The 27,583-nt window shown below is 40.5% G+C and overlaps 1 protein-coding gene across 1 annotated transcript in view; it reads left to right on the top strand.

The window, feature by feature from the left end:
* The window catches only part of SYTL2 (synaptotagmin like 2), a 65,332-nt gene that overhangs the window by 10,441 nt on the left and 27,308 nt on the right, over positions 1-27,583 (top strand). Inside the window, exons 2-4 of the mRNA XM_075500335.1 lie at positions 6,079-6,520; positions 19,281-19,429; positions 22,173-22,311. Coding sequence (XP_075356450.1) covers positions 6,420-6,520; positions 19,281-19,429; positions 22,173-22,311 — 389 coding nt within the window. The 5' untranslated portion in view covers positions 6,079-6,419. The remainder of the gene's footprint in view (positions 1-6,078; positions 6,521-19,280; positions 19,430-22,172; positions 22,312-27,583) is intronic.

The raw sequence follows: 27,583 nt of genomic DNA, 5'->3' as shown, positions 1-27,583 counted from the left end.
TCCTGAGCATGGGTGTAGGATGAACTGAGTTACATCTTTTCTGAGAATAATGAGTTTCTCTGCAGATGCAAATTATTATATTACACAATTCCATTTATCTGTCTTCCTCAGCTTCCTGTTGCCTTATGTCTGGACTTCCAACTCATCCTTATTGCTAGTGCTGATACATTGTGGCAGTGAAGAAATAAAGTTAGGGAAATGTGTAGCTTTCAAATACGTAAAACCAAACCCTCTCGTTTTTAAGAGCCAATAGGTTCTTGTAACTGAATGCTTTATGGGATGAAAATGTATACAGATGAGAGTTGCTGATCAGCCAGGCCTGCAGGGTAATTGTTCAACTGAAGGAGCTGGCACAAACAGGGGTGCAAAAGCAGCCAAAAGCGTAGGATTGGCTGTCACCTTCTTCCTCTTGTTAGAAAGCATTGGCTGCAAGACAGATTCTCTGGAACAAAGCTCCAGCAGCTTAGGTATACTGTACAAGAAGCACTTGAAAAGTAATTTTGCAATGTAAATTTAGGATATTATGAGGTTTCTGCATGCAAAAGGAAATCTTGTTGATTTGGACAGAACAGCTGACTCTGGGGTTTTGCTGTTTGTTTTCTGATCCTGTTGATGAACTTAATGTCAGTCATGGCAAACTACTCCAGCCTCTCCCTTGCCTCTTCCTCATTACATTCCATATGTATACACTGAGTAAAAACTTTAAAATCTAAGCTATGACTGTGGTACCTCTTAATGTGATATCTTGTAATGTTTGGAATGCAGTATTCGAATTAATGTTCCCCTTTTGTGCTTGGGAGAAAGCAGCATGGGGGGCAGACTTGTGTTCTAGAGAAATGTAAAGGAATTTTTTCCTTTCCACCTCAATTCCTTACTTAAAGGAATTGAGGTGTATAACTGCCTGAGAAGTTTAAGAAACTTTATATGATAAAATTTTTGGATGAGTGCCTGGCCTAAAGCACTTGGAAGTTGTGAGTGGTTTAAGAATTGGGAGGGAAACTACATCTTGGGTCTTCTTTCTTTTATTGCCAAAACATAGAAGCTTTCATGCATGAGTTACATAAAGCATAATTTCAGATTCCTGTTTATTACAGGGGTTAGAAATCTTTTATGAAAGGGAAGATTTTTGTGTGGTTTCACTTGAATTTACAGTTTAAGAAAAAAAATCATGCCAAATATCCCAAGACTCACAAATGTTAGTCTACAGCACATGACAGCCTTTCTCCAGAAGTTAAGTCAAGTGGTTGACTGATTTCCATTACTTAAACAGTCTGATATGGATCTTTCAGTCTTATTTGAAACTTAGGTCTGAAAACTTTCCTAGCAAAGAAAAACTTCCCATTGAAGTTGCAGTGGCACCAAACAAGCTGTTGAGACCTCTCAGTCCTCTTCGGCACGTGTAGGGGCTTTTAAGAGGAAAAAATTGTCAAAAAAAGAAATGAAAAGACTTGAGCTTGGGGTGGTGGTAGTGGGTGACTTGAAGTGGAGGAAGGCATTAATTATTTTTTATTTTTTTTTTAAATTATTTTTTAATTAACTTTAGGTCTTATAACAGGTGCTATACTCTAAGCCAGCAGATTTTACTGTCTGTACTTGGAATCAGTGCTAACTGATTCCAAGATTCCAAGTCCAAGTAGTCTCCTGCAGAAAGCCAGCCTCGCAGTAACTTGTATCAGCAGGTCTCATGAGGCTGGCCAAGTACACCACACACAGAAAGAGGTTTTCTTGTTTATGCAGAGATTAAAAACTGCTCTCGTTTCAGTTTGTGACTGGCATGGTTCCAGTGACTAAAGACATGTTATCATAGTGAAATGTGATACAATTTGCACTATATGGATGCTACACATTCAAGGGGGGGAAAAAACCCCAGCTGATTATTGCTAGTTTTTTCAACTGCTTATCAAGTGAGATTGAGGACCAGTTTTTCAGGTACTCAGACATGCCTTAACTCTGAAGCATTGTGTTAGCTTTGCGAAGGAACCTAAAGGGTCTCAGCTGCACTACTCAAGACTGGGGAAGATTTTTATCATAACCTAGGGTGGGAGCAAAACCAACTAATATGATGCCATGTAAATCTGAATACAGGCTGAGTGCAAGTGGGTAAGTAGAACAGCATTCAGGTAGGATTCTCCTCTGAAGAGCTGGGAGGAGAATGTGTTCCAGTTAAGCCAGACATAGTAAGTATGTTAAACTTAGCAAAACACAGCTTTGTGAACTGTGGAACGATGTTGTATGATATCTACCAGAAAAAAAAAAAAATGGTTAAGAGCCTGCCAGGGTTGGTGGTATCTTGCACCTCATTGAAAGCAAAGTGGGAGTGCAAACTTAATTGCAGAAACAGCTCTACAGAATGATGGTATCTGGGAAGTTTAGTAGCACTGCAGATTGCTATGAGCTCCCACAGCCTGTGTGGATGCTCAGCCCTTGCAAACTGTTGTTCAGTTGCAGAGGACTGAAGTTCTGCTTCCGCTAGTTTTATTAATTTGAATACTGTGAGACGTTGATGAAGCCTGCAGCTTGTTTTGTAAATGCTGTCCAGCTATTTCTTTTAGATTTTTAAATGGATCTAATAGGCAATATAACACTTGTTCCCATCAGCCTTCTTTAAACACAAGGACATGGTGAGATAGCATTCCTACAACAGCTTTCTTACAGGCTTGATTGACCTGAGGCAAGAAACTTGTCTTATTTACAAGAAAAATCCCTGATGATTCCAGTTCTGAGCTGTCAAGGTGTCATGGTTTAATCCCAGCTGGCAACTAAGCACCACCCAGCTGCTCGCTCATTCCCCCCTCAGTGGGATGGGGGAGAGAATTGGAAGAGTAAAAGTGAGAAAACTGATGGGTTGAGATAAAGACAGCTTAATAGGTAAAGCAAAAGCTGCACACACAAGCAAAGCAAAGCAAGGAATTAATTCACTACTTCCCAGGGGCAGGCAGGTGTTCAGCCATCTCCAGGAAAGCCGGGCTCCATCACCCGTAACAGTGACTTGGGAAGACAAACGCCATCACTCCAAACATCCCCCCTTCCTTCTTCTTCCCCCAGCTTTCTATGCTGAGCATGGCATCATATGGTGTGGAATATCCCTTTGTTCAGTTGGGTCCAGCTCTCCCAGCTGTGTCCCTTCCCAACTCCTTGTGCACCCCCAGCCTACTCGCTGGTGGGGTGGGGTGAGAAGCAGCAAAGGCCTTGGCTCTGTGTCAGCACTGCTCAGCAGTAACGGAAACATCCCTGTGTTACCAACATTGTTTCCAGCACAAATCCAAAGCATAGCCCCATACTAGCTACTGTGAAGAAAATTAACTCTATCCCAGCCAAAACCAGCACACAAGGTTTTATGTTGCAACATAAGCTTCTGTGCCTCTTGGCAGCTGTGCACATGCCATTCATTCAGCATCCAGGGCTTTGGATTAGCACTGTGGATGCTCACTGGTGTATAAGATGTTGTGAAAAGTTTCCACACGATAGTCAAAACAGGTATCCATACCTGTTCATAAACTGAAGGAGTACTGTTGTAGATCCTCAACAAATTTCGGATTGTTATGTTTGTTGGTAACCCTGCAGTAAGCACTTTTTACTTCTGCCTAATTATAACACTATCATTTTCTAAATATAAAGTTACAGGTGGCAGGTTGTTTGAGATACTGTTATATCAACCTCATGGAACAAAATCACAATGATGATCATGGAGAAGATAAATATGGCAGCCAAACATAACCACATACAGAAGGTGGTTGGGCTGCTTTTTTTTTAGCAGGGGGTATAATCGTTAACCTGGCTGCAGCTGCCATCCATGTCTGTAAGAAATGCTGTTATATTTAGAGATGAAGTTTCCCTTTGAGTCATGCCAGTGCCAATATCTTGTTTTAATCTCCTGGTTGAATTCTGTGGCCAGGGGAGCAAGTGCAATGACTCGTTGCATGATTTTAGTGCTCATCAATACCATGTCACATCCTGTGTGCCAGATGGCAGTGTCAGACTGCAAGGGCCTAAGGCAGACACACACATACCTAAAGGGTTGTGATGGTAGCTGCCTAAAAGAGACCTGTCCAATAACTACATCTGCTTCTCTTCTCTCACCAGGTTTGTCACTAGGGATGCTTCTGAGGCTTACCTTAAACTCAAGCTATTTATTTCTTTTTCTCTGGCTTCATTACATCCATGGTCCTGTAACCCTGAGGCACTAAGAGACTCTACGCTAGATACAGCTGACTCCCTGCCTCCCCCCCCCTTCTTTATTCCTCTGAGTTTTTTTTGAAGAAGAGGTTTTTGTCTGTGACAGTTGGGGTTGCCTTGTAAGTGAATATTCCTCTGGAACCATGGCCTATAAAACAGAGTCAAAACAGTATTTTAAATTACTGCTTGTAAATGCAGTTTGGTTTGGATAAAGCAGTGAGGTTCATGTTACCGCATGACTTCTAATTCCACATACTCAAGACGGTTATGTAGAAATTATTTCACATTTATTCCATATGTTCTGTAGGACAGTGATTAGGCCTACATGGGATCATATTCCTGATATAATTATACACTACTAGTAGTAAAATGTTGTGAGTAAACGTTATATTTCTATCTGGTAAATTAAGTTGTATTGCAGCCTATGGCCTGACTTTTCTTCCCAAAGCAGGGGCTGGTACAAAGGAAAGGAAAATGACTCAAATGTTGTTTCCTTCCTCTTGGCCTCAAGGTAACTAGTCAGAAAGACATAACAGTTCTGACTCCATCCAGCAGCTAACAGCGGCTTCTAGAAAGTTTAAAAGGTTTACTGTAAGAAACTTGACTTTGCAAACCTGGCACCTGACCTTTCAGTGAGGAGTGTTGTGTGTTTTGGGGGAAAGAGTATTTTGGTCAAAGGTCTATTATAGAATTCCCATTTGAGGGGATTATGAGGAAATAATCTCTTAGACCTGTTGCTTTTAGTCCTGCGTAGCATGTGAGAAGCTTTTGAGCAATACGCATTTTTGTTACAAATAGAAGACAAAATCCTGCAGAAAGAGGCATCGCACCAATTTGAGAACACTCTCCCTAAGTCTTGAACTGGAGCATACAAATTCCTCTAACACATTCCCAGTCTCCTCCCATCTTGCTGCTGCAACATGTTACATTTGGCAGGGTTCTGATGGCTTCCTTGGGGGGTTTTCCTCCAGGGCTTGTGATGACTGCTGCCTTTCTGATCTCCTGAAAGGGGAGAGGATTCTTTGAAGACTTGGAGTGGGAAGACAGGTGTGGAGAGCAAGGCATGCAGTTTGGTAGGAGTGGAGTAGGGTCCAAAAGTTCAATGGCTTGTCCTAATGGGATAGTTCTTTTGTTCTGTTTGGTTGGTGACTTGCCAAAAATGGTGTCCTAGAAATGTGCTAATGATAAGTAAACCAGCATGGCAAGCTCGTGATTTTTAGCCCAAGTGGTTGGTTTTTTTTTCTTTAAGTCTTCTGTTCCTGGAGTTCAGGCAATTGTTTTTTAAATAAACAAAATCCAACTTCTAGCCCTTGTGAAGAGAGTTCATGGACGTGATCCAAGTCTACGCTGGCAGAAGGTGAACACTGTGGATGCATGTTGGGCTGCTGCACTCTGTCCACTGCTTCTCTGTGAATCAGGGCTGTAAGCAGCACTGGATTTTGTTTCCAAGATATCTGGCTCTTGTCTATCTGTGTATGATAGCCATAGACACAGATTTCTTGTGTGCTCTTGAATATAATGTCAATACTTGTGACTACACAGGGGTTTTTTTACTTTAAATGAACGTGATAAGTGTTCTTGATTCCCTGCCCCCCCTCCTTCCCTCTCCTCCAAATTGTTCTGCTGACTTACAGGACAACTTAAAATGCACTTATTTTAAAATGTATTATTTGAATGACACTTTATTCTGTGTTTTAGGGTGTGAGTTGTCATATTGAAAAGGAATATATTTTCAGGGCTATCTTGTTCAAGAGGCCTGTAAAACAGGTTTGACTTGAAGTGACCATTTGAACTTCACAAAGTAGTTTAATCACACTGAAAAACTTGTTTCTTTTAATTAAAAATGCATACATAATCTACTTCCCTGATATTACAGCTTGTTCTTCCTTGTCTCTTTTTTAGGGGATGTTTTGTTTGTTCTTAAACACTGGATATGCTGGGTCAATGAACTGTTACTCCAGGAAGCAGAGCTGAGAGGACAAGCTGAGAAGACATAATTACAATGGCAAGCAGGAATGCAACGCTTTCCCAGAAGTCTCTCATCTAGGGAAGCATGCACATACTCTACTGCAAGAAAGCAACATTTGGCGCTCTTTAAACCACTGACTGCAACCTGGTCCAGCTTTCTCAGTGCCAGCTGAAAAAGACTTCTCTTCTATACCTTTAAAGTGGACTACAACACTATCCTCGTCAGCAGGATTTAAGATCTTTCTGGACACTTTACCAGCCGCTACATACACAAGATGATTGACCTAAGCTTCCTAACAGAGGAGGAACAAGAGGCAATAATGAAGGTGCTGCAACGGGATGCAGAGCTTAAAAGAGCTGAAGAAGAGAGAGTCAGGTAAGGGATCTAGCGCCCTGGGAAGACCTATGCAGTTCATATACTGAGTTACTCAGAGCATAGGAGTAGATAAAAACAGTTGTTGCTGAGGGCCCCATATTCCACAGTATATGTGGTTTGGAGATTTTTACTCTGGACTAGATTTAGCGTAGTCTCTGGATGAAATGCCTCTACCACACAAATAAGTCATTACAGGCTAAAAGACTAACTGTTGATTTGGACCCTTACAATTCCCTAAGGGGCCAAGCACACTTGGTACACATCTGGCTTGATATGCATCTGGCTTGGTTTCCTCAGAAAAGAATTCAGTTTGCAAGTATCACAACCTCTGCAAACTGAACTAATGTGTAATAAGCAGGGGGATTTGATTCAAAAGGAGCGCTAGCAACCCCAACAAACAAAAAAGTCAGTATGGATGCAGTCAGCAATATGTCTGAGTGATGAAGTTACACCTCAAATATGTGGAGCATTGGAGCTGCAGTCCAGAGGAGGTACCAACACTATGCTCCATCGGCAAGAAAAGTCCTTGCAATCTCTGGCTAAAGCAGAAAATTGCTCCCTGTTTTCTTTGTGCTGTCACAGGTGGAGCAATGCGTTGTTATTCTGGAGTGTTTTGTGCACTGAGAGGTTTTTCTAGAGCTACTGTTAGGGTAACTGCCATGAATAGAAATGCATGCATGGAAAGCAGCATTGCCCAGATGACTTTGAGAAAGCCATTTACACAGATATAAATAGCAGTTGAATAGTGGTTTCAGCTAATAGAGATAGGTACCTGCTGAAGAATGAGGATTTTAGTAGTCAGCCTTTTTTTTTTTTTTTCCCCCAGTGTGAAGGAAAGTATCCATCATAGAGTACACAAAATGACAAGTGGCCAAATAATGAAAAACAAAGCCTTAGATGCTGAAAAGTCAAAGTGCTGTAACACAAATAGATGTTTACAGGTCTCTGCTAAGGCAGGATTTTCTCTCATTGATTCACTAATCTTCCCTAGGATTCTTTCTCATTGTGATCTTCCTCATGAAGACATGTATTTCCTACTTAAATGCTTTGAAATTATTCCAACCATGATGCATCTGTCATGCTTCTCTTCTGCTGAGAAATACTTTTTGATAAATGCCCTCTGTATAGGCATACCCTACCCTGCAAATGAAAGAGCGGCCTGCCACTTGCCCCAAGAGCAGTGTTCATTTTGCTGGGTATGCTTGTGCAGCCTTGAGGTTGTTTGGTTAGCATGTGGTCAGCATGTTGTTGAGTTATTCCTCTTGCTTCTTTCAGTGTAAGAGCAATAAAGGGCAAACCAGTAGCTTCTCCTGCTTAAAAAGGCTTCTCCTCTCAAGGCATTTGCTTCACTGAAGGCTGAAGGTAAAATAATTACAGGCAATGTTCCCAATTTCTTTTTCCCCACTATCTTAATGCAACCCGGGGAGGCGATGTTTTGTCTCCTGCTTCAAAAAGCAGAAAACTGACTTTGCTGTAACAGAATGGGCATTTTCTTTTCTTTACTGTAGGTAGAAAAACACTGGCTTTACTCTTGGAACGGTACATCAGTGCCAGGTCTGAAAGTGCTCAGGGAAAGTAATTGTAGATGTGAGTTTGAAAACAGTATCTGGGGAAAGGAACCCTTTCTGGAACAGAAAATCAAAAAAGCCACTCTCAGTAGTGGTCTGAAAGGGCTGTCGACAAGTATTTTTGTCTGTATAACTTTGCTTTTGCCATTTGTAATTCAAGTTCAAGAGGGTGTGGTGGAAAATGCAAGGGACTGCAGGTTGTAGCAGCCTGTAATCAGCATGTTTGTTTCTACAATAAAATGTCTCTTCTGGTTTCAGAATATTATAACTTCTGAGAAGCTGGAAGCTTACATCTAAAACTGATTTTTCTGCATAGATGTGGCACATGGAGCTTGCTTTTTATATATCATATATTAAAACACTAGCTGAATTATATCTCCAGCCAAGGAGATGCAATATTTTAGTTTTAATTCTACAGCCTTGCATACCTGGAAGATTCCAAGAGCCGGGGTCAAATGTCATCACATAAACATCACACCATGACAGTGTTGTTTGTATGTGTATATAATGGAAGTCTTTTAATGTGATCTTTTCCCCTCTAGAAGAAATTCTGAGGTTTGAAGGGTGTTCTAATAACCTGTGCCACGTTCCTGGAGTGTGGACAAACTCGTAACATGACAAAATCCTCTTTGAGCAACTTCTTAGTGGAATTTTACAAATCACCTGATGAAGTCCCTTCTCTGCTAACAGCTCCTAATATTGCTTATCTGTAGTAAAACTGTGCCCATTAGGCTGGCCAATGCAGGCAGTCTGCTTTAATTCTTGGTTTTTTGAGTGCTGTAATAGGTGTTTACCCCGTCCTGTGGCTCTTCTTGTGTTGGTCTGAATTGGGCTGATAGTTTTAGGAACAGCATCGTTTTGGGAACAGCATGCCTTCTGAGGTCTGTCCCAAAGGAAAGGGGATATTGACATTTTCTTCTCATGGGCAAAATGGTGATGAAGAAATCTCAGATGACAAGAGGAAATCAAAGGATGCAAGGAAATCAAAAGACATTGCATCCTTTTTTATTCCTAGGGCAAGAAGATGCCTCTCTCTGCTTCATTACCCCAGGAGCTGCTGCCAGCCCCTGAATGGCAGTATTGCTGAGGAGGGGAAAAACGGCATAAAATGGAAGAGCTGAGTGACAGCTTGTCAAGACTAGAAGCTGTTTTTCATCGTATTGCTGACTGACTTATTTTTTTGTTGTTGTCCTTATTCCTGTCCAGGAATCTCTGATATACCCTGCTCCAGCTGGGTTTTGGGCATTGAACAAATGAGTGGGCTAAGCACATAACTGAATTTCCTGGCAGTAGCTTCAGCATTAGCCCCTAACTCTTTTTACAGTTGTGTAGTTCAGAATTAACACAGTTTCGGGCCCTTTCTGGAGACAGTAACGTGGAACAGAAATATATCTGAAGTTCTGGATTGTGGTTGGGTGACTCTTCTGTGGTGGAGTGGCTGGCCCCCGGCACCAGCGTGTCTGAGGCAGAAAGCTGTTGTGGCCACCTTTGCAAAAGGGTTCCCTGCTGTGGCTGTCGGCCCTTCCCAGCAGAACCTCCTGGCAGTGCTGTTGTGGGCTGTGCTTGGGATTGTTTGCTAGTTGTGTAAACCAAAGGAGACTAGCAATAGGGAAATTCTGATGTGGAATTCTTTGTGTGGTGGGTGGTGACAGCTGTGTGCCAAACCCCTTTCATACATACATTGGTGTGGCATTGCAAAAAAAGAGAAAGCTTCAGGGGTCTGATTCTGCTGGGTGCTACATACACTTAACCTTTCTCATAATGTTCAGTGGGAGCGTGTGGCTGTTGAAACCCTAGTGTAAATGGTTTTTTGATTCTGGTCAGCTTTAACCGATATCCTCTTCAGTCACTTTTCAAGGCAGTTTTCCTTATATGTCAGAAGGAAGGCTCCTATGACTGTCAGAAGGAAGGCTTTTTTTGTGTTGTTTTTTGTTTCTTAGGATGGGATATATTTAAGGTATTGGGGTGAGCTGAATATTGGCATTGGGGGAACTGGACTTGCTACTGTAGTGTGAAAATGACATTCAATGACTGTCACCAGAATACATTCTTAAAATCTTCATATAATACTTTTGTGTTAGATGTAACAGTTTTGAGGGTGCACTTAACAGAGGCAAGGTTGTTGGTGGATATGGTTTTGAACATGGGTGCCAGTTCAAGTTTAAAGGGTTGATTGAAGATAGAAGAGTTTAGAGGTGCTGTCAAAGCTAACCTTCTCGTTTTCTGAAAAGAATTACCCATTTTTCCTACTCTGCCTTCAGGGTATTTCTTCCAAACATTCTAGAAATTTTCCAAATGTGTCCTCAGTATCCACTCAAATGATTGTGGCAGCTTGGTAGTGTCTGCATTGTTAGGTAACTAGGCACCAATTACAGCTTCATAATTTTGAAGTATCACTTTCTTATTGCCAGACAATACCTAGGGACTCTTCCTAAAGCTAAATCTCTGCAAAAAATGTTCACTTTACCAGTTGTCCACCCCTTTTTCTTATAAACTCCTTAATAGATATCATTTGCACTGCTTCACGATAAAAGTTTTGGCATCTGTAAATGAATGGAAAAATAACATGTGGAAGAGGTGTGGCTTACAGGCATGGTAAGAGCACAGTATGTTTGTATGTGCTCTGCATCCTGTCCTGACCAGGAAACAGAATGGTACTTTGTGTGTTGAATTGAGGTCTGTTAGGCTGGCCATCATCCCTTCTGATCCACACTGAATTTTTTGAAAGCTTGCTTGGGCTCTGGATCAGGGACACCACAAATAACAGTAACTTTCTCTAAATTTAGAGCTAAGGATATGTAAGATCCTGTCAGAACATAGCATCCCCTCTAGCAACACGATTCTGAGGTTCTCAGGGTACTGATGTTATCCTTAAGCTTTGGTGGATTCAAATTAGTCTAGTAATAAGTGTGACTAATAAGAAAATAAAGCCTACAATTCTTGTGGAGCTGATTTTAAAAACACATTAAAAAAACCCCTAAACTTACTTTGCGGCATTTTTAATTCTTGTTTTTTAGGTCACACATTTGTGTCAACAAGGAGCTTGCTTACAATGTGAGCAAAGTGTTTTAATCTGAAATTAACTCTACTCTTAGTGATAAAAAAATCTCCGTAGGTTGATTTATTGTAAGAGACTAAGAATTAGGTGGCTTGAACTCTTTTGCTGAAAATTCGAACTGAGAGATCTTAGTATCTCCTCCTGTCAAACAGAGAATCTGCTCTCACACACTGCTCAGACATATTAAAGGAGAAGTAGAAATTAATTGTTATTAATTGAAACTCATGCTATTTTTATAACTAGTTCTGAAATCATATACCTGTGTCTAGTGGTTGTAATGGGGACTTCTGATTAATGTTTAACCGGCTTACTTGTTAGTAAGTATAATGTGCTGATCGTCAAAGCGTATACATGAGAATGTGTGCTTGGAGATTGCCTTCAGCCAAATCAGGGACATCCTGTATGCTCTTTCCTCATGCCCTTAGTTGACTGATTTCTTTCTAGCTGGGCAGATCTGCTGAAGGAGAAGGAGCTCCATCACACTGTGACAACCTGGAGTACTCCCCAAAAGGAGCTTGAGGATAAGACTATGCTTGCCTGCTGCCCATACCTTCCTTCCTGTGCTTTGCTTTGCTTGTGCATGAGGTGGAAGCAGCTCAGAGGCATTTCCCGTTGCCAAAGACAGAGAAGATCCAGCACGTCAATTCAGCAACAACCTTTTTCCAAATCAATGAAACTTGGTTTATTTTTTTTTTCCTTTTTTAGCTTTAGCAGTTTAAAAATAGCACTTTTTTTTTTTTTTTTTAAATGCTTGGTTTAATGTGGTAAAGGGGCAGGATTTGAGACATTTTCCAATAATCAAAGTATCAACTGGCACTCACAGTTGCTGATTTCTTGGGTATGTAAGTACCTAAATACACCCAGGTGAGAACATTCCTTTTTGGGCTGTAAGGTGCACCTGTCTGGGCAGAAAAGGATAGGCTCATGTCTTCTGGATTAATTCACCCTTATGGACATTGTTTAGCACCAAATATGACTTTCCAAATACAGTGACTGTTCAGGAAGTAGAGCAATTTTATTCCCTAGCAAAATGTGCATGCCATTATTTATCCTTTTTAAACAAAGCCAACTGACATGAGAATGACTGTGGGTTTGGTGGGGAGGCTGGTTGTTGCTCTCCAGAGATATACTTTAAAAAACCCACAAAACAAACCCACCCTATTCTGAGCGAACTCCTTTTTTGCCTAAGTCTCCATTTGTCACTGAACAGACAAAAAAATAAGGGGGTATGTATCCTCCAGAAAGCTTTTCTGTATCCTCTATGATTTCTGATGGGTTCATCAGACCAAAATAACAGTGAACTACATTGGTCTCAGCCCACCTTGTGAAGAGCCAGTAAGAAAAGCAGGACTGCTTTCATCTTAATCTGGTGAGATAACTGGGGTTAAGGAAGAAACCCTCCTTACTGGTCTTGGTAACAGACATGGCATTGGACTATACTGGGAACTGGGCTGATACCTTTTCTTCCCAGTATCGATCACTACCTTGTCTACTAGCAGCAGATGGGTTATTTGACTGGATGATGCTTGTTTGGAACAGCTAGTGAAGCAGAGTGGATGGAGCTTATTTTGTACAGTAGAAGAGTATGCTTAAGGGAAAAAGTGATACTAATAAGGCTTTTTAACCTCCAAATTGAGTACTCCCTCAATACGTATGGTTTTCCCTACAGTACAAAAACTGTCTTGGTAAGATCTCTCTAGCACATGTTTCTGCCTGGGACTGTGTTGTATTATTGAGTGCCAAACTGAAGCCTTTGTCTTCAGAGTAGATTAGTCTTGATTAGTAGCTTGCCCGAAGTCCTAAAATGCAACCTATTCTTTAGCACAGCATCAATTTCTTGTTAGATGCCCTTGCTGGCAGTGTGAAGAAAGCTATGATGCAGGCTCTTCTGCTCACTTACGGTTGCTTGTACGTGTCCTGTGAGTTGTCATTTGATCAGGGCTGTTTTTGTGCTTTATACACCTACTTTTAAAGCCTATAAAGTACTGGGAACACTGTGTTTGAGCAGAACCTGTGAGTGAATGCACATACTTTCTAGCAACTTCTCCTCCGCAGATTCAAGTTGTCTTGTGGTGCCATCCAGGCTGACTCTAATACCAAAGGTGTATTGTCACAGCACAGCTGTTCCTTTGTTGTGGAGGATTTGTTGTTTGGTTGGTTTTGTCCATGGCAGGTTTACTTGAGTTGTGTATGAAGAGGGAGGGGAGGCCATTTGGGGAGTCTCTACACAAATCCTTCAAAACAAGCAGACAAACTAAACAGTGGAAGGCTGTTATAGAAATGAAACAAGTGGAAGCTAATAGAAACTGAAGGCTGACAGACCTTGAAAGACTCCTACCTCCTGTAGTCTGTAACCTCAACAGTCTTGTTACAGATTTCCTGAATGGAATAAAGTTAAGCTTCCATATAGTAAGAAATGCCTAAACAAATTTACATATTCTTTGTGTCTGCCTAGGGAGTATCTAATTACACGATCCATAACATATTCGTTGTAAAATGAAGCTTACTTCAAACTTGACAGTGCAACTACTAATACAAGAATAAGTCTGAGTGCTAACTGCAGGTGACATAGCAGAAAGGCATATAAAAATGAAGGACTCTTGTCTTCAGTGCAGAATGTATATATAGTTTAAATGAAATATGGGGACAACATGCCAGTCTGATGCCCCACATGTGGCCATCTTATTGGAGAGAAACGATGTATAGCAGGGTTAATCTGGTCAGTGTGTTTCACAGACACTTGCTCAGCGCAGAAGTTGGGATCATAGTTTTGGTTCCAGGTTCTGGTGGAGACCATATTTAAATGGGCAACAATGCTGCCTGCTTTCACTTCTTCCTCTCCACAATCAATTGACTTCTCATGCCTATGAGCATGCAACTCATTCATTCTAATGCTCCAGGCCTGGATGTGTGTGTCTTCCCTTCTGGCTTCAGAATAAATGTCAGTTTGTCTTGTCATCAAGACTTGTGCTGCCTACAGCCTAGTTAGTTCTCCAAGCATCCAAAAGCAAGATGCTAGCTGCGATTAATTCATCAGGGTATTGTTAGTAGACCTAACACACCCAGATTTCTGAATAGGCATAAAATGGAAGAACATGCATGACTACAAATGGAACTAGACTGCCTTTTTCTCATGTCCCCACTTACCTCTACCTACCCAAAACCTCGCTATCCAAAGAGACCCCAAAGGCAAGAATTAGAGGTGTTGCTGATGAGGTATCATGATGACAAGGATGGGGAAAGGTTGCATAACCCCATTGGTTTACTTTATTCTTCCTGGAATAGCCCTCAACCAGTTTAACATTGTATTGCTTTATTGCTTAAACCAATTAAATGGTAACTGATTTTTTTGAAAGTCATATGTGTGCAGCTACCATGCAAAATGAATAATCCATATTTGCAGCTCGGGACTACCCATTATAAATGTTTTGGGTGTAGTTCTCTAACAAATGACAGAGCAGACTTTTTTCCTAGAACTTTACCTAGATATGTGCAGACTAAGCAGGCATGCTCATGCAAAGTGGAATGCTTAAACAGTTACTCCTTTTGCCTTGTAAACCTTTTATGGCTGTTTCCCGCTCTCAAAGAAGAAAAAAAAAAATCTAACCAAGTCTGACACTTATAATGCCTGGTCCAATATCCTTTTACTCCTATTCTTGCATGAGTGATACTACAAAAAGTTTATCTTGTCTGTGTTCAGATGGTGACTCAGAACCTAAATCCTTTGTCGTCTTTTTGTTGGTTTGGGGTTTGTTGTTATGCTTGCAGCAAAGAGAATTGAAGATAAATTCCTCAAAAGTCTCTCTGCTTCCACCTTCTCCACTCATTTGGTATTTTATTTGCAGGAGGGAGGTTTTGGAAGTGAGTTTGTAGAGAAGGTGGTGGTATCAGGCTTTAAAAAGCCTTTATTTTGCCACCAGTCACTGGGGTGCTTTTTTCATATGTTCAGAATAGAGGGTGTGAGATGCTAATGAATCTGTTTATTTGACCCAAACATAGACCCTGATTTAAAAGCTTCTTAGTTTGTCACAAAAAGTCTCAGAATGTGCTGGCACCACACAGACTCTCCTGCCCGAAAGCTCAGTTTAAGCTGTCGATTGAGGAATAAGGCAGTAAAAGAAGTTAAGATCTCAGTTGTCACATCTTGTAAATTCTGTGGTGGTTTGTAATATGGACTATGAACAAGGGGAGTACAGAGGAAGGAATTAAGAGACACTGAGGAGATGTAGCTGAACAGTTTTAGATATAGGTATGTATTGCTAGATACAGTTGTTTCAAAAAAAAAAAAACCCCAAACAAAAAAAACCCAAAAAAACCCAAAACACACAAAAAAACCCAAAATAGAAGTAATCACTTTGCCCTGACATGCAATGAGCTATTACACTAGCCTACAAAGCATAAGATAAACCATTCTGCATTTGCTGATAGGAAGGGTGACAGGGACTGATTATATCAGGGCAGATTTCCTGCCTTACAGTGGTACCATGTGATTTAGCCCACTATCAGATGTTCCAGAAGTAGGGAGAAATAACCCAATTAATACATGTGTAGATTTTCTGTTTGCCTGCAGAGTGCCTGACAGTTGCTTTGTATGCCCATTTAGTATAATTCTGTGTGTATGTAATGCCCTAGTGGGGTGAAAAATTTGTTGTCTTGCCATCAAAAATGTTTCACCTAGGCATAGTGGAAAAATCCTATTAAGTAATGGGGGAACTCAGGTTTATTTTAAAAGCAGATTTCAGAGTGAATTCCTTTTAACTATGTACCTTTGTTTTGTTGAGTTTAATCTTCCTCTAGAAGAAACAAGCACTAGCTTTATTATAACTTGAGGCTGTTTCACTCTGAAAACTGCGACATATGCTAACTGGCATTTTAATAGACCACTGAGGGACTCCAGAATACGTGCTTATGTCATATGTAAAGCTGTTGTTGCATTTTCTCCTAATTGCAAACTTGGCAACTGAGCCTGCAATCTGAATCTTAATCTGGATACCTACTAGTTCTTTGGTCACCAAGAGGAAAATAACGTAATGACAACTTGGTTAGTTTTTCTGTTGACTGGGGAGCTGGCGCAGAATCAACTGTTGGCTTCTAATCCTTTTGTGTGCTGGGAGGTGTGCGTAGCAGTGGAAAACCATGGCTGCAGTCTGATTTCTCCCCAGTTCCTTTCAAGGTAAACCACAGTCTAAATCTCATGCCTAGCAGTGAAACAGGCCCACACAGTGCAAGCAGTTTGATATTATTGCTAAGGCCTGCTCATAGCAGAGCTTGAGAATTCAAGCTGTGTTGTAAGTATTCCCATTTGTAACCTCAGTAGCTGTTTTTGCAACAAGTCTATGATGTGCTGGTGAACACAGGCTTCTTAAAAGCTTTTTTCCCTGCCAAGACCTAGAACTAAATGTCTTTCTGATAATGGAAATCTTTATTTGTGGCTGGGGAATGCCTGGGAATAGCTCTAATGTTTATGTTGCTCTTAGTTCCTCAAAAGATGGGACTGAGAGGCTAAATACTTCTCTTGAAGAGACGAGTAAGCCAAGCTAACAAAGATCAAGTGCTGTCAAGGTGAGAAGAGAAGGCAAAAGAAGTAGTTTGTAAGTCAGCTGCTGTAAGCTTCTGTCACTTCTTGCCATACAAGCCCTATCAGCCAGACAGGTCACTTGTAAAGGAAGTACTGGGTAAATTGAGAGCACGTTTATACCTTTGTTAGCAAGCATAATAATCTCCCAAAGTCTAGACGGCCTGTTGAGCTGGTGGAGTTAAGGTATGCTAACTTCCAGAGACAGCAAGCCAGGGGTGGGAGCGAGGTGCCTGACATTCACTTCCAGCTAAAATGACAGCTGCCTTGGCCATGGGTAACATTGAATGAGAGTGTAGAGCCATGACAAATCCATACCTCTGTCTCTGTCCTGCTTATGTCACGTTAATTGGTTGTAGATCTGAGAGTCCAACAAGCAGGTAAGTAGGCTGACACGGCTGAGAGGCCTGGGATCCTGTCCACTTCTACAGTGACTTATCCATCTGAGCTAACTGGTAAAGGCCTCCTACCACACCCTAGTTTCAGTGGTTGAATACAAAGGGGAAAGGAGTGAGCAGTGTCAGGGGTAAAAGGATTGAATCAAACAGGGTGAGGGCATTGCATACTTGTCCTGTGACTCAGTACCTTCACGGTAGAGAACCTCCCTTGTCATGTGGTGTCATACTGCCCTGAAGCACTAGCTGGGGTCAAGAGCTCTGCTGCCCTGCAGGCTGTACAAATAGCTGAAAAGCCAGTCCCTAGCCCTAAGGAGCATCTGTTCTGAGAAGACAAATAACATGTGGGAAAGAAGGTGAAAGGGAGAAGCAATCATCTGTGTACAGAGTTCTTGCGTGACATATTTCCACTATTCCTGCTGGCTGTGTTCATAAACTGGCTGAGCAATGAGGAGTTGGCTCATATCTAATATATTTGCTTGAGGACAGAGGGAAGCTACTGCTGTGTTCCTGCTCCAACTCAAGACCTGCAGCATACGAGAAGTGTGTATTTTGGCTCTTAGAGAAGTACAGAGTGAGGGCCAAATTGAAATGGCCCAGTAATGCTATGAACTGTTGAATCTTGGTATTAAAAATGCCAGTGGTGACCTCAACTCCTGGCAGCCTCAACTGTGTAGGTGATTCAAGACAGAGAAGTTGTTTACACACCTAGGAGGGACTGACTTGACAGTACTTTCAAAAAGAAGTTTAGGTATTCAAATTCTAATATAGCTGATGCATTCACATAAGCCTTTTTCATTTATGGCCATGCAAGGATGAAGGAGAGGTTGAGTGATAGGTGAGAAAGGTCTATCTTTGTGTGAGGGTTGGAACTGGCTCAGTGTCCTTTCTCTGCTGTGAATGGTTGTCTGTACTTGACAATCAAATCTGCAACCTTTAATAAAAGGACTGTCATCATACCTGCTTGATTGCACTAGAAGTTCCTTCTCCTAAACTCATGAGCAATATAAAACTGCCATGAACCTCCTTGGGGTTGGACTAGATGACCTTTAAAGGTCCCTTCCAACCCAAACCATTCTATGATTGGCCATCAGGCCTGTGGAAGATAGGCACCATCGCACAGCGATGTGGACTGTGTTTAGCCTTAAAGCCTCTGAATGACTTGATTTGTTTTGATTTCTCCTTGGGCTCTGTTATTAGCTTGTTTGCTGAAGGAAAGGACATAAATGGAGACGGCAGATGAAGCCTGACTTAACTTTTTTTTTTTTTTTTTATTAAGTACTCTCTAAATCTGTGTAGTAACTTTCCTGGTCTGCAGGTTAGTCTCCAGGCCATGTATAAGCATATGCCTAATGTGTTATATGCTTAACGAGGAAAGAAAAGAACCTCTCAAATTGCACACAGCAACTCTTTATTCTGTTAAAGTATGCTTCGTAAAAGCAGGGTGACCCTGAAGCCTGACATCAAATTGTTAAAAATTTGTTTCATAATATTTAAAATGACTGCAGTTCACATGATAGATACATGCAGATTAATAAACAGCACAAACTTATTTTACTGTTTCTTCCATGTGATGCTGTCTTCCTTTGTAACTCATTGTATTCTATAAGGATTTTTGTGTAACCTGTGGAAAAAATGGCACCATCTTTCCAGTGCACTTTTGTAATGTGTGTGTAAAAGTAGTGCCATATGAACAGCCTGAAAAGGCGTCTTCTGAGCCCCAAAACAGCCATGGACTTAATTTTGGCACAGATTTCTTACGCTGCCCTGCTACCTTATCTCAGTTTTAACCTTGGAAAACTGGCCTTTGGAGGCAAGAAGTCAAGATCTGCAGTATCTTCTCCAGGGCTGTCTCTGCTTGAGAGTTTATCATAGCAAAGCAATTTTTTTTTTTTTTTTTTTAAGAGTTACTTCAACTGATGCTCTGAGGGTAGCAGGACTGAGGTTCTTCCCTCTCCAGCTCATTGTCATTCTTCATAATTAAATAAGGAGAGTAACAGGTCAGAAGATGGAAATAGCATGCTGAGACAGTGTTAAAAACACCCAAACCTACAAAACACAACACTCCCCCCAGCCCCCCAAAATCCGACTTTATTCTGTTCACACAGGTAAGTAGGTTTTATGTGTGTATCTCATTTATTCAAATTTTTTTTCCCCTCCCCAGGCATTTACCAGAAAAAGTCAAAGATGATGTTCAGCTAAAGAATATGAGCGGGCAGTGGTTTTATGAAGCAAAGTCAAAGAGGCACAGAGATAAGATACACGGAGCAGATATTATTAGAGCTTCCATGCGACGGAAGCCTGCCACTCTTGGTAAGCATTTTGTTTATATTTTATTTTGGAAGGGCTGGCTCTTACTTAACTAACCTTAGACACTGTTGTTTGTGAAATACAAGAACAATATTGGTATCTCTACAAGCAGAAAATGATGCAAAAGAGAGATTTCCTGTGTCGTTTACAATGTAAGCTTTCCTCTCCCCCAATGCTATGTATTAAAGACAAAATTCTGTGTGATGACTGCTAACAGGAGGGACTGGCTTGTGTTTATGCGTAGGACTAAAAGCCTTCTGCACTCCTGGACTGCATTCTCATTTCCAGTTTTGAGGCCTTGTGAGCTACCCTGGAACATGCAAAGAATCAGAGACTGAGGAAATTGCTCTTTAGTATGGATTTCCAAGCTTTTGGGTACTCAGTTTGAGACCTCTGAGGCTTAATTTATTTTTTGATTTTTAAGGAGACCAAAGGTACTTCAAGTTGATTTGAAATGGTAGGCACCATGAGCTAGAGCTAGTGGTTATAACTACTGAAATGTATGTGCCAGGAGCTCTGGCAGCTAGAACTGGCATTCTGTGTCCACATTACCTTTAAATGCACCCACCACTATTCCCCACATCATGGCGGGCACCCTCAAATGATCTGTTAGAAATGTTTGTTAAAGCCAACCGTGTTCATGTGCCAGATAACAGTTGCAGACATTAATTTAGTAGTACAGATGGGTAGTAGTATATTGTGTGTAAATTGAGTACTGTTGACAAGCTTGGTGCTCACTTGATAATAAATATTATATTCCGAAACTCTTATTTTAAAAAAATCAGAATGTGGGAAGATAATGCATTGTGTTTAACATCAGAATTAAATAACAGTGTTTTGTTTGGAGAGAAACAAAACAAAAGAGTAGAACGTAAGAGCTGCTCTACTGGACCAGACCAAAAGCTCGTCCCCCCAGCGCCCTGCCTCTGAGTGCCTGGCAGCGTGCGTAGGCTCCAAGGCCAGGACCAGCCTGCAGCCAATTGCACCTCAGACTTTTTTGAAATAGAGGTGGTATTTCTGGATTATTTTTTTTTCCCCCCCATTAATTTGTTCAAGAAGTTCTTTAAAGCCATGCCTCTTTAACGTTCACCATGTCCTGTCACAAGGCATTTTAAAATGAAAGTCTTCCACATAAGAAGTGACCATTTCCTTTTCTGGTTTTGAGCTGATCACCATTAACATTAGCCCTGGGAGAGAAAGTGAACAGTCGATCTATATTCACAAAAACATATATAATATAGTATACAGGACTTTATAGACTTCTATTGTAAATCTCTCAGCATCTGACTTTCTAATTTGAAGAGGCCTGGTCTATTTTGTCATTCTTTGTACAGAAAGTGATTTTTTTTTTTTTCTTAGAGAAATTGACCCCCATCCCCTCTTAACCTCCTCTAGTTCTACTAAATCCTTTTGACTTAGAAGGGCAAGATTCTTATTATTCTCACTAGATTGTACTGCAATCTCTTTTTCTTTTTTTTAAGTTCTATTAAGGGATATTGCTGTGTGCTAGCGAAGCAAGTAAGGTACTTCTCTCAATACTGTGGATGGACTACAGCTTGCTACTTTCTATAGGTTTTGTAACTACAATTTAGCCTTGTTTTCCTGTGTCTAGTCCTGCAATGTTACACCTTCTCAATTCCTGTATTCCCAGAGATGAGTTTGGATAATGGCAGTTTAGTCAGTTTGAGATTACTGTGTGATGGTTTGGGGTTTTTAAGTTAACAAGAAAAGGCCTGAAACAGAAAAGAATGCAAAAAATCACAGGTGGTTAGTGCAGCGTGTTGTTTTGGCTGGTTTTGGACTTGAAGATTATGAAAATCAGCTGTAAAATTCTAGCTAAATTTTACAGTAACTTATAGCTTAAAGGAAAGTACTTAAAGCCATATGATCTTAAAGGAAGGTTAATTACTCTCAATCTTTTTACTTGAACAAAGGTGCATTCAGAACTAAGTGCGATTGCTTGGTTTCAATGACTCATTAGATGTCAAGATATTTTTGCCTGCAGTTATGGATAGCAACAGTGAGAATAAAAATCTTGCTTCTTTTTGCACACTAAAGAATTCTTCATTCTAAACTGTTGAAGTGCAAAAAGCAGTAGAGGAAATAATGTAAACTAATGTTTTGACTCTGAAAAGGGTTATCAGAATAGGATTCTGTCCCACCCCCAAAAGAAATGCAAATGTATTTGCATTTGCTGAATGAGGTGGGGCTTTTTGTTTGTTTCATTTTTTTTTTTTTATACTTACCTTCTTAACTTCTTGTGGTAATTCTGTCCATAAAGGATTAGCCACCTGCTTAAATGAGAGTTATGACCAACTTCCAGTTTACTGCTGTAGGAAGGGAGTAATCGACTTGATTAACTGAACTTCAACATATTTTCAGTTTCCTATGGTTTAATTGTTTTTGTTTCTTCAGGACACTGAGGTTGAATTTTTGATGTTTATCTAGCTGCAAGAACTACAGGATCAGTCTTTACCAGGGTTGTTGTAGAAAACTTCTCCATTTAGGATCACTTTGAGGTCTCAAGCAGATGTACCTGCAGTAGTAAAGTGTTCAGAGCAGTATGTGACATTTCTAGTAGCATTAAAAAAATTATTCTTCAGAAGGCACCAGATCTGCTTCTATACACAACTCGAGTATAGTGGACTTTTGAAATAGCTGTAGGACTGAATGCAAATACTTGTATTTGCTTCTTAAGAAAGTATGAACATATGGGAGACAACAATATTCTTGTTTCTTGTTTTAGCTGAAATGAGTCAGAACAAATCAAACAAAGCAAAGGACAGCTGGGTGAGCAATGTTAATAAAGAAGTCTTTGTGCCACCAGAACTACATGGCATTGTGGAACATCAAGAAGAAGAACAACAACTGAAATCTATTTTGAGGTAAGCTGTCTGTCTGATCACACTTAGTATGTATATATTGGGACTGGTGAAACTTGTGAGCTGTAAGTTCCATCACAAATATTGTACTCTTCCTCTTATTTCAAAGGCCATCAAATGTTTCCTCAGAATTGTCCAAGGAATCTGTGCATGTGAAAGGTTGACAAATCATAGTCATGCATTGTTAATTGTTCTGCATTCAAATGCAGTTACCTCTTCAAGGGAAAAGTTGTCAATGGTGTATAGAATGGTCCCACACATGTTCTCATGTCACCATTTAGTCTGGCTCCCAGAAGTGAGACCAGGATTTTGTGGTTAGAATGGCTGGCCATGGCCAGTCCTCTGCAGTTAGTAATAGGGGGACAATCACCTCTGCATCTCTTCATTCAGTCACTTAATGAGACCTATTGATTCAGCCTGAATTTTAAGCTTGGATCATACGAAGAATCAGAGACTGAGAAATTGCTCTTTAGAATTTTCCAGATTTTTGGGTGCACAGTTTAACACCTCTGAGACTTTTTAAGACGACCAAATGTATTTCAGGTGGAAAGAACCAGAATCTTTGGATACTTGCAGAAAATATGTCAGATTCTACCAAGAAAAATAAATGTCTTCCTGGAAGGGAGAGGCTTCCATTCAGAGTAAGGCAAGACAGTCAGCTTGGATATGCGTGAACTGTTATAGTTATTGCAGGAAAGCTGGATGATAAGTAGTTTCTGAACTACAGAGGATTTTGTATTAAATCACTCTATCTCAAGTCTGCAAACATCCCAAACAGCTCTGTGTTGCTTTGAAATATCCTGAGTTGATTTCTGAGAGAGAGAGATACCTCTTCTCGTTAAAATACCTACATGTAGTAATTCATTGGCTGTGTGAAAAGCTTTCAAAAAGTCTGCATTTGAAAAGGAAAGTTCTGATCTCTTAGCTAGGGTGACGGCAGGTGGAAATGAAATGTCTTTAAATGGCCAGATTCCTCAACACCATTGGGGAAAGAAAAACCAGGGTGTAACACAGAGAGCTATTGTTTGTGCTTTCAGTGAACAGAGTGAGGTAAGAGCCAGAGTTACTTCTTAGGATGACTGTTTTACTTCTGGTTGTGCCGTTGATCAGCTCTAACATTTCACTTTCTTGTCTGTCTTCTAAGTCCTTCTCTGTACGTCATCTGTTTTTTCTTTGCAGCAAGGCTTGTCTCCTACTATGCATTTGTACAGTATCTAGTAGCAGTTGAATCTTTCACTTTCGTGGTCTGCAAACTGGGCACGCACGTTCACGATGAGTGGCACCAAAGGTTGGTGTAAGTCTTAACAACTCTGGCTTGCATTACTGGTCTTTCTTATCCTTCACGTATCATTATCAGTGAACTCAAAGGGGTATTTGTCTTACCCGCATCTGAAATCGCGCTGAAAAAGGGCAAATAAACTGCTTTGTTATAGACTTCCCAAAAAATGAAGTTGTACAGTAAGGATGATAAAGGTTGCTTATCACAACAAAGAGCTTAGCTCCCCCCACCCAAGTTGGCTGATGATGCTGACAGAGTTAGTTATTACTGAATGTGATTTTTTTACGGGTGGCTTTTACCTTCAGGAGATTGTTATGGAGTTATTTCTTTATGGACAGCACAAGACATGCTGCTATTTAATGTATCTTTTAGAATATTTTGCATGTCATCTTGCACATCAGGAAAAGATGTGCAAGTACAGCCTTATAATGTTACTCTTACCATTACAACTCCACAAATTGTGTGTGATTGATAAAGAGCAATACATTCGTAAACTGCCAGGGCAGCCTCTTCAAAAATATATAACATAATGAGGTTTAAGAACATGTAGACAATTGTTTGGAATATGACCAACTTGATAGTGGTCTTTAACTTGAGGTGATTTGATGACTTATTTCAGGTCACAGCAATGTGAAACTTAATAATTATTGTCCTGGACCCTCTCCTGCCCTTTGCTCCAAATTGTGCCAGAAATTAATCAGCCTGTATACCTTGTTCATGTGTGCTCATACTCTCACTGATAGCTCAAGATCTTCCCTCTAAAGCAAGCTCACACAGTGCAGGATTTGAGACAGGTGGCAGTGGACCTTAGGAATTGATCCATAATATGTGGGCTGGACGCTTACTTGCATTTACTTTGCATAAATACTTGATTAGATGTCTCAGATTATTTGCTTCTAAAATGTCAAAAGCTGAAGCAAGCAAACATGGCAGGACTATGTGCAATTCATTGCTTATGATTTCAGTATGGGCTTATCTCACTGTGACTGAATTAGCCTACACAACATTGCATGTGGGAAATTGCAGGAGGTGCCATATGTTTTTAAAATACTCCTCCTTTCTGTTCTCTTGATACTGGACTTTGAAAGAAACTGGTCTGACATGGCTGTGGGCCTGTCTCTAATGCAGGAGCTGATCAGGAATTGAGGGGAAACACAATGCTGGGAAAACAATAACCCCACCAGCTGGGGTGGGAAGGGAAAGCCTAGATGCTACAAACATTTAACTTGGCTGTTAGAATAGCAGAGCCACAAGGAATTACTTGATTCTTCCTCTTGCAATGTAATAGTCTCAATGTGGCTAGAACTAAGAGGATGAAACAGAGTATCATTCTGGAGGTTGGAATTGCATAAAGTGAGTTCACAGCTTCTAGTGTCCAAATGCTACACGTGGTTCAAGCACTTGGACTTTTAAAACATTTTAAAGTGCCACTTTAAGGGTAGGTTTGTGGGAGTTGTGGATTTTAGGGTTTGGGTTCCCCCCCCCCCCCCTTCTTCCTCTAAGAGTGGGCTTCAGGCCAGCACTGGCTTGCAGTCTGCATAAACTGAACAACTGGTAACCTGAGGATTAGGACCAGAAGACATGTGATAACAAATTACCCAGACTTTTTTTGTTCTGGATCCTATTCTTAAAATGAAACAATTCTTACTGAATGTGAAGAAAGTTCAGTTCTGGTAGATCTGTTTGTAAACTTCTGAGAGTCAAATCCAGCCCTGGGGCCAGTTCAACTGTTGTTGAGTCAGGGTGCTTCTATATTAGGTGGAACAGAAATCAGCCCACAACTATATTCTTAAAATTATCACAGTGATCTTTATCCCCACACCCCAAATATCTACATTCAGTAATGAAGCTATGAACAATTTTTTTTCTTGGGCATTATATCACTGTGGTACTTTTCTTGCACACCAGAGCCTTTACAGGCCAGGTGTGTGAAGTGTCTTTGAAGGTGTAACCTTGCACAGAACAAGTATTCATAGGGTGACTCGGACTGTCAATATTACCTCTGTTCAGTGATACCATCTGTCTATATGCTGAATCTCAAAAAAGGGCAATGTTAAAGGGGTTTTATGTTTCGAATTATGATTTGTAGGTTGTTTTCTTCCCTAGGCTAGAACATATTCTTAGCCTACATTGAACAGGTGACAAGTGTGGGTCCTAGAGTTCTGTGAGGTGAAAATTTGCACAAAAGCCCTAGTTCTTAAAATCCATGTAACTTTTCTGGAATAATAGGGGTGCTGGGATACCTAGATAAGGACATTTTTATGGAGTACCATTAAATCGCAGTAGCTTTACTGACACCAGATTCTCTGCCCTTCAGGATGAGCCCAGGAAAGCTTCTTTGTTTGAATGGGAGGCCATTTCTGAGCAGACTGTATTGACAACGCCTGCAAATCTATAACTCCTTTCTCCAGCTTTGCTCCTGCCTTGGCCTTGTTGCCTCTTGGCTCCTGTGCAGTCTGTGTGGAGTTTGGGCCTTCATTGTGGTTCTAAGCACTTTGGTTTGCTGAATTGCAGTGCAGGAATTTTTTAATCTGGGTGTATTTATCAGCTTGGCTTCATACACTCTCTTAGATTAGCCTTGTGAATGCAGCATATCTAGGAACTGTTTGTTCAGTTTTCTCATCTGTATGGGTTGAGGGTAAACTCATATTTTTCAGACCCTTTGTTGTGCAACTTAGTTATAGGATCCTGGGTGTGGCTTTTTCTCTACCTTATGTTTTCTTTAGAGCAGGTTTTTTGGTATGTAATGCCAAATTAACAACTCTCTAATTATTCTATGGTAAGTCTGAAGTAGCGTTGCATTAAAGTATTGTGGGATTGTGTGCGTGTTCAATGAGACTTAAAGTTACCTCCTCACCTGTAAAAACCGTAGACCAAACAATGTCTTATCGGATTCTTGCGGCCCAGGGTACATAACAGTATTTTCCTTGTTTAAAATGAGGGAAGGGTTGAAGCATTCATGACCTAGACCTTAAAAAAAAAAAAAAAAAAAAAAAAAATCATGTTTATCCTGTTGGGTAGTAGATGTTGTAGATGAGACACAAAGTGCAGGAGCACACAGGTGCTCATAAAAACACAAACTCAAGTGCTTATAAAAGCAAGAACACAAACTCCAGTTCAGCAGAACAAAGTTTCTTTAAATACAGGTATTTTCAGACTTAAAAAAAAAAAAAAAGTATTAGAACTAATGTTAAAAACTGTAATGTGGAATGGTATTTTTTTGAAAAGAAATTAAAAGTTGCAATATTGAGCTCTTTGAGAATTAGAAAACTTTTTTTTTCTTATTTAGGATCAGAGAAGAATAAAAAGAACAACAATAAGCTGTTATACCTGGTGTGTGCATATAAGAGGCTGCTGCAGTTAGTGTTGAAATATAAGAACAGTTTATTTTTTCACCCATGAGATAGTTTCCATTACAAGATCAGCTCATACCTTAAGTTTGTCACTATGCATGGTGGTATATTTCTTAAAGGTAGTGTTGAGCCAAAAGAGCAAGGAAGAGATAGAGAAGGAAGTTTATAGCTCAGATTACAACCGGTATTTTTTTCCTAGCCTTATGTTCAGGCTGCTCATTACTGTATCATCTTATCTTCTCCATAATGGTGTTTTTCCATTTGTAAAATGGGAGTGATGTCACGTCTCAGACACACTTAGCAGTCCAGAGGCCAGTAGCCTTTCAAGGGTGGCTGCCAGAGTTTTTTTTTCTAAACTTCGAGGTTAACTGTAATGCACCCCAGAGAAGATGGGAAAGTTGTTCCCTCCTCAGCAGGGCAGGCTGTTGCCAGTTACCTGACTGGAGAGATCTTTGGCCCTGTGAGGAGGCAGCTCTTGTTTTCACTTGGAACTTGATGAGAGCTGGGAGCTGTTTTCTTGTCCTGAGATACCACATCTGCCCTCAAAAGCATTGCCTTGTGGCTCTGCTACTTACCAATCAATATCTGAAAGTCTTATCACCCATGCCAAAGATCATTGACCAAAGAAATATTCAGTATCTGA

This window comes from Mycteria americana, chromosome 1 (assembly GCF_035582795.1).
Source record: "Mycteria americana isolate JAX WOST 10 ecotype Jacksonville Zoo and Gardens chromosome 1, USCA_MyAme_1.0, whole genome shotgun sequence".
NCBI lineage: Eukaryota > Metazoa > Chordata > Aves > Ciconiiformes > Ciconiidae > Mycteria > Mycteria americana.
Note: the sequence above shows the minus strand (reverse complement) of the source record. Positions and strands in the feature narration are given on the sequence as shown.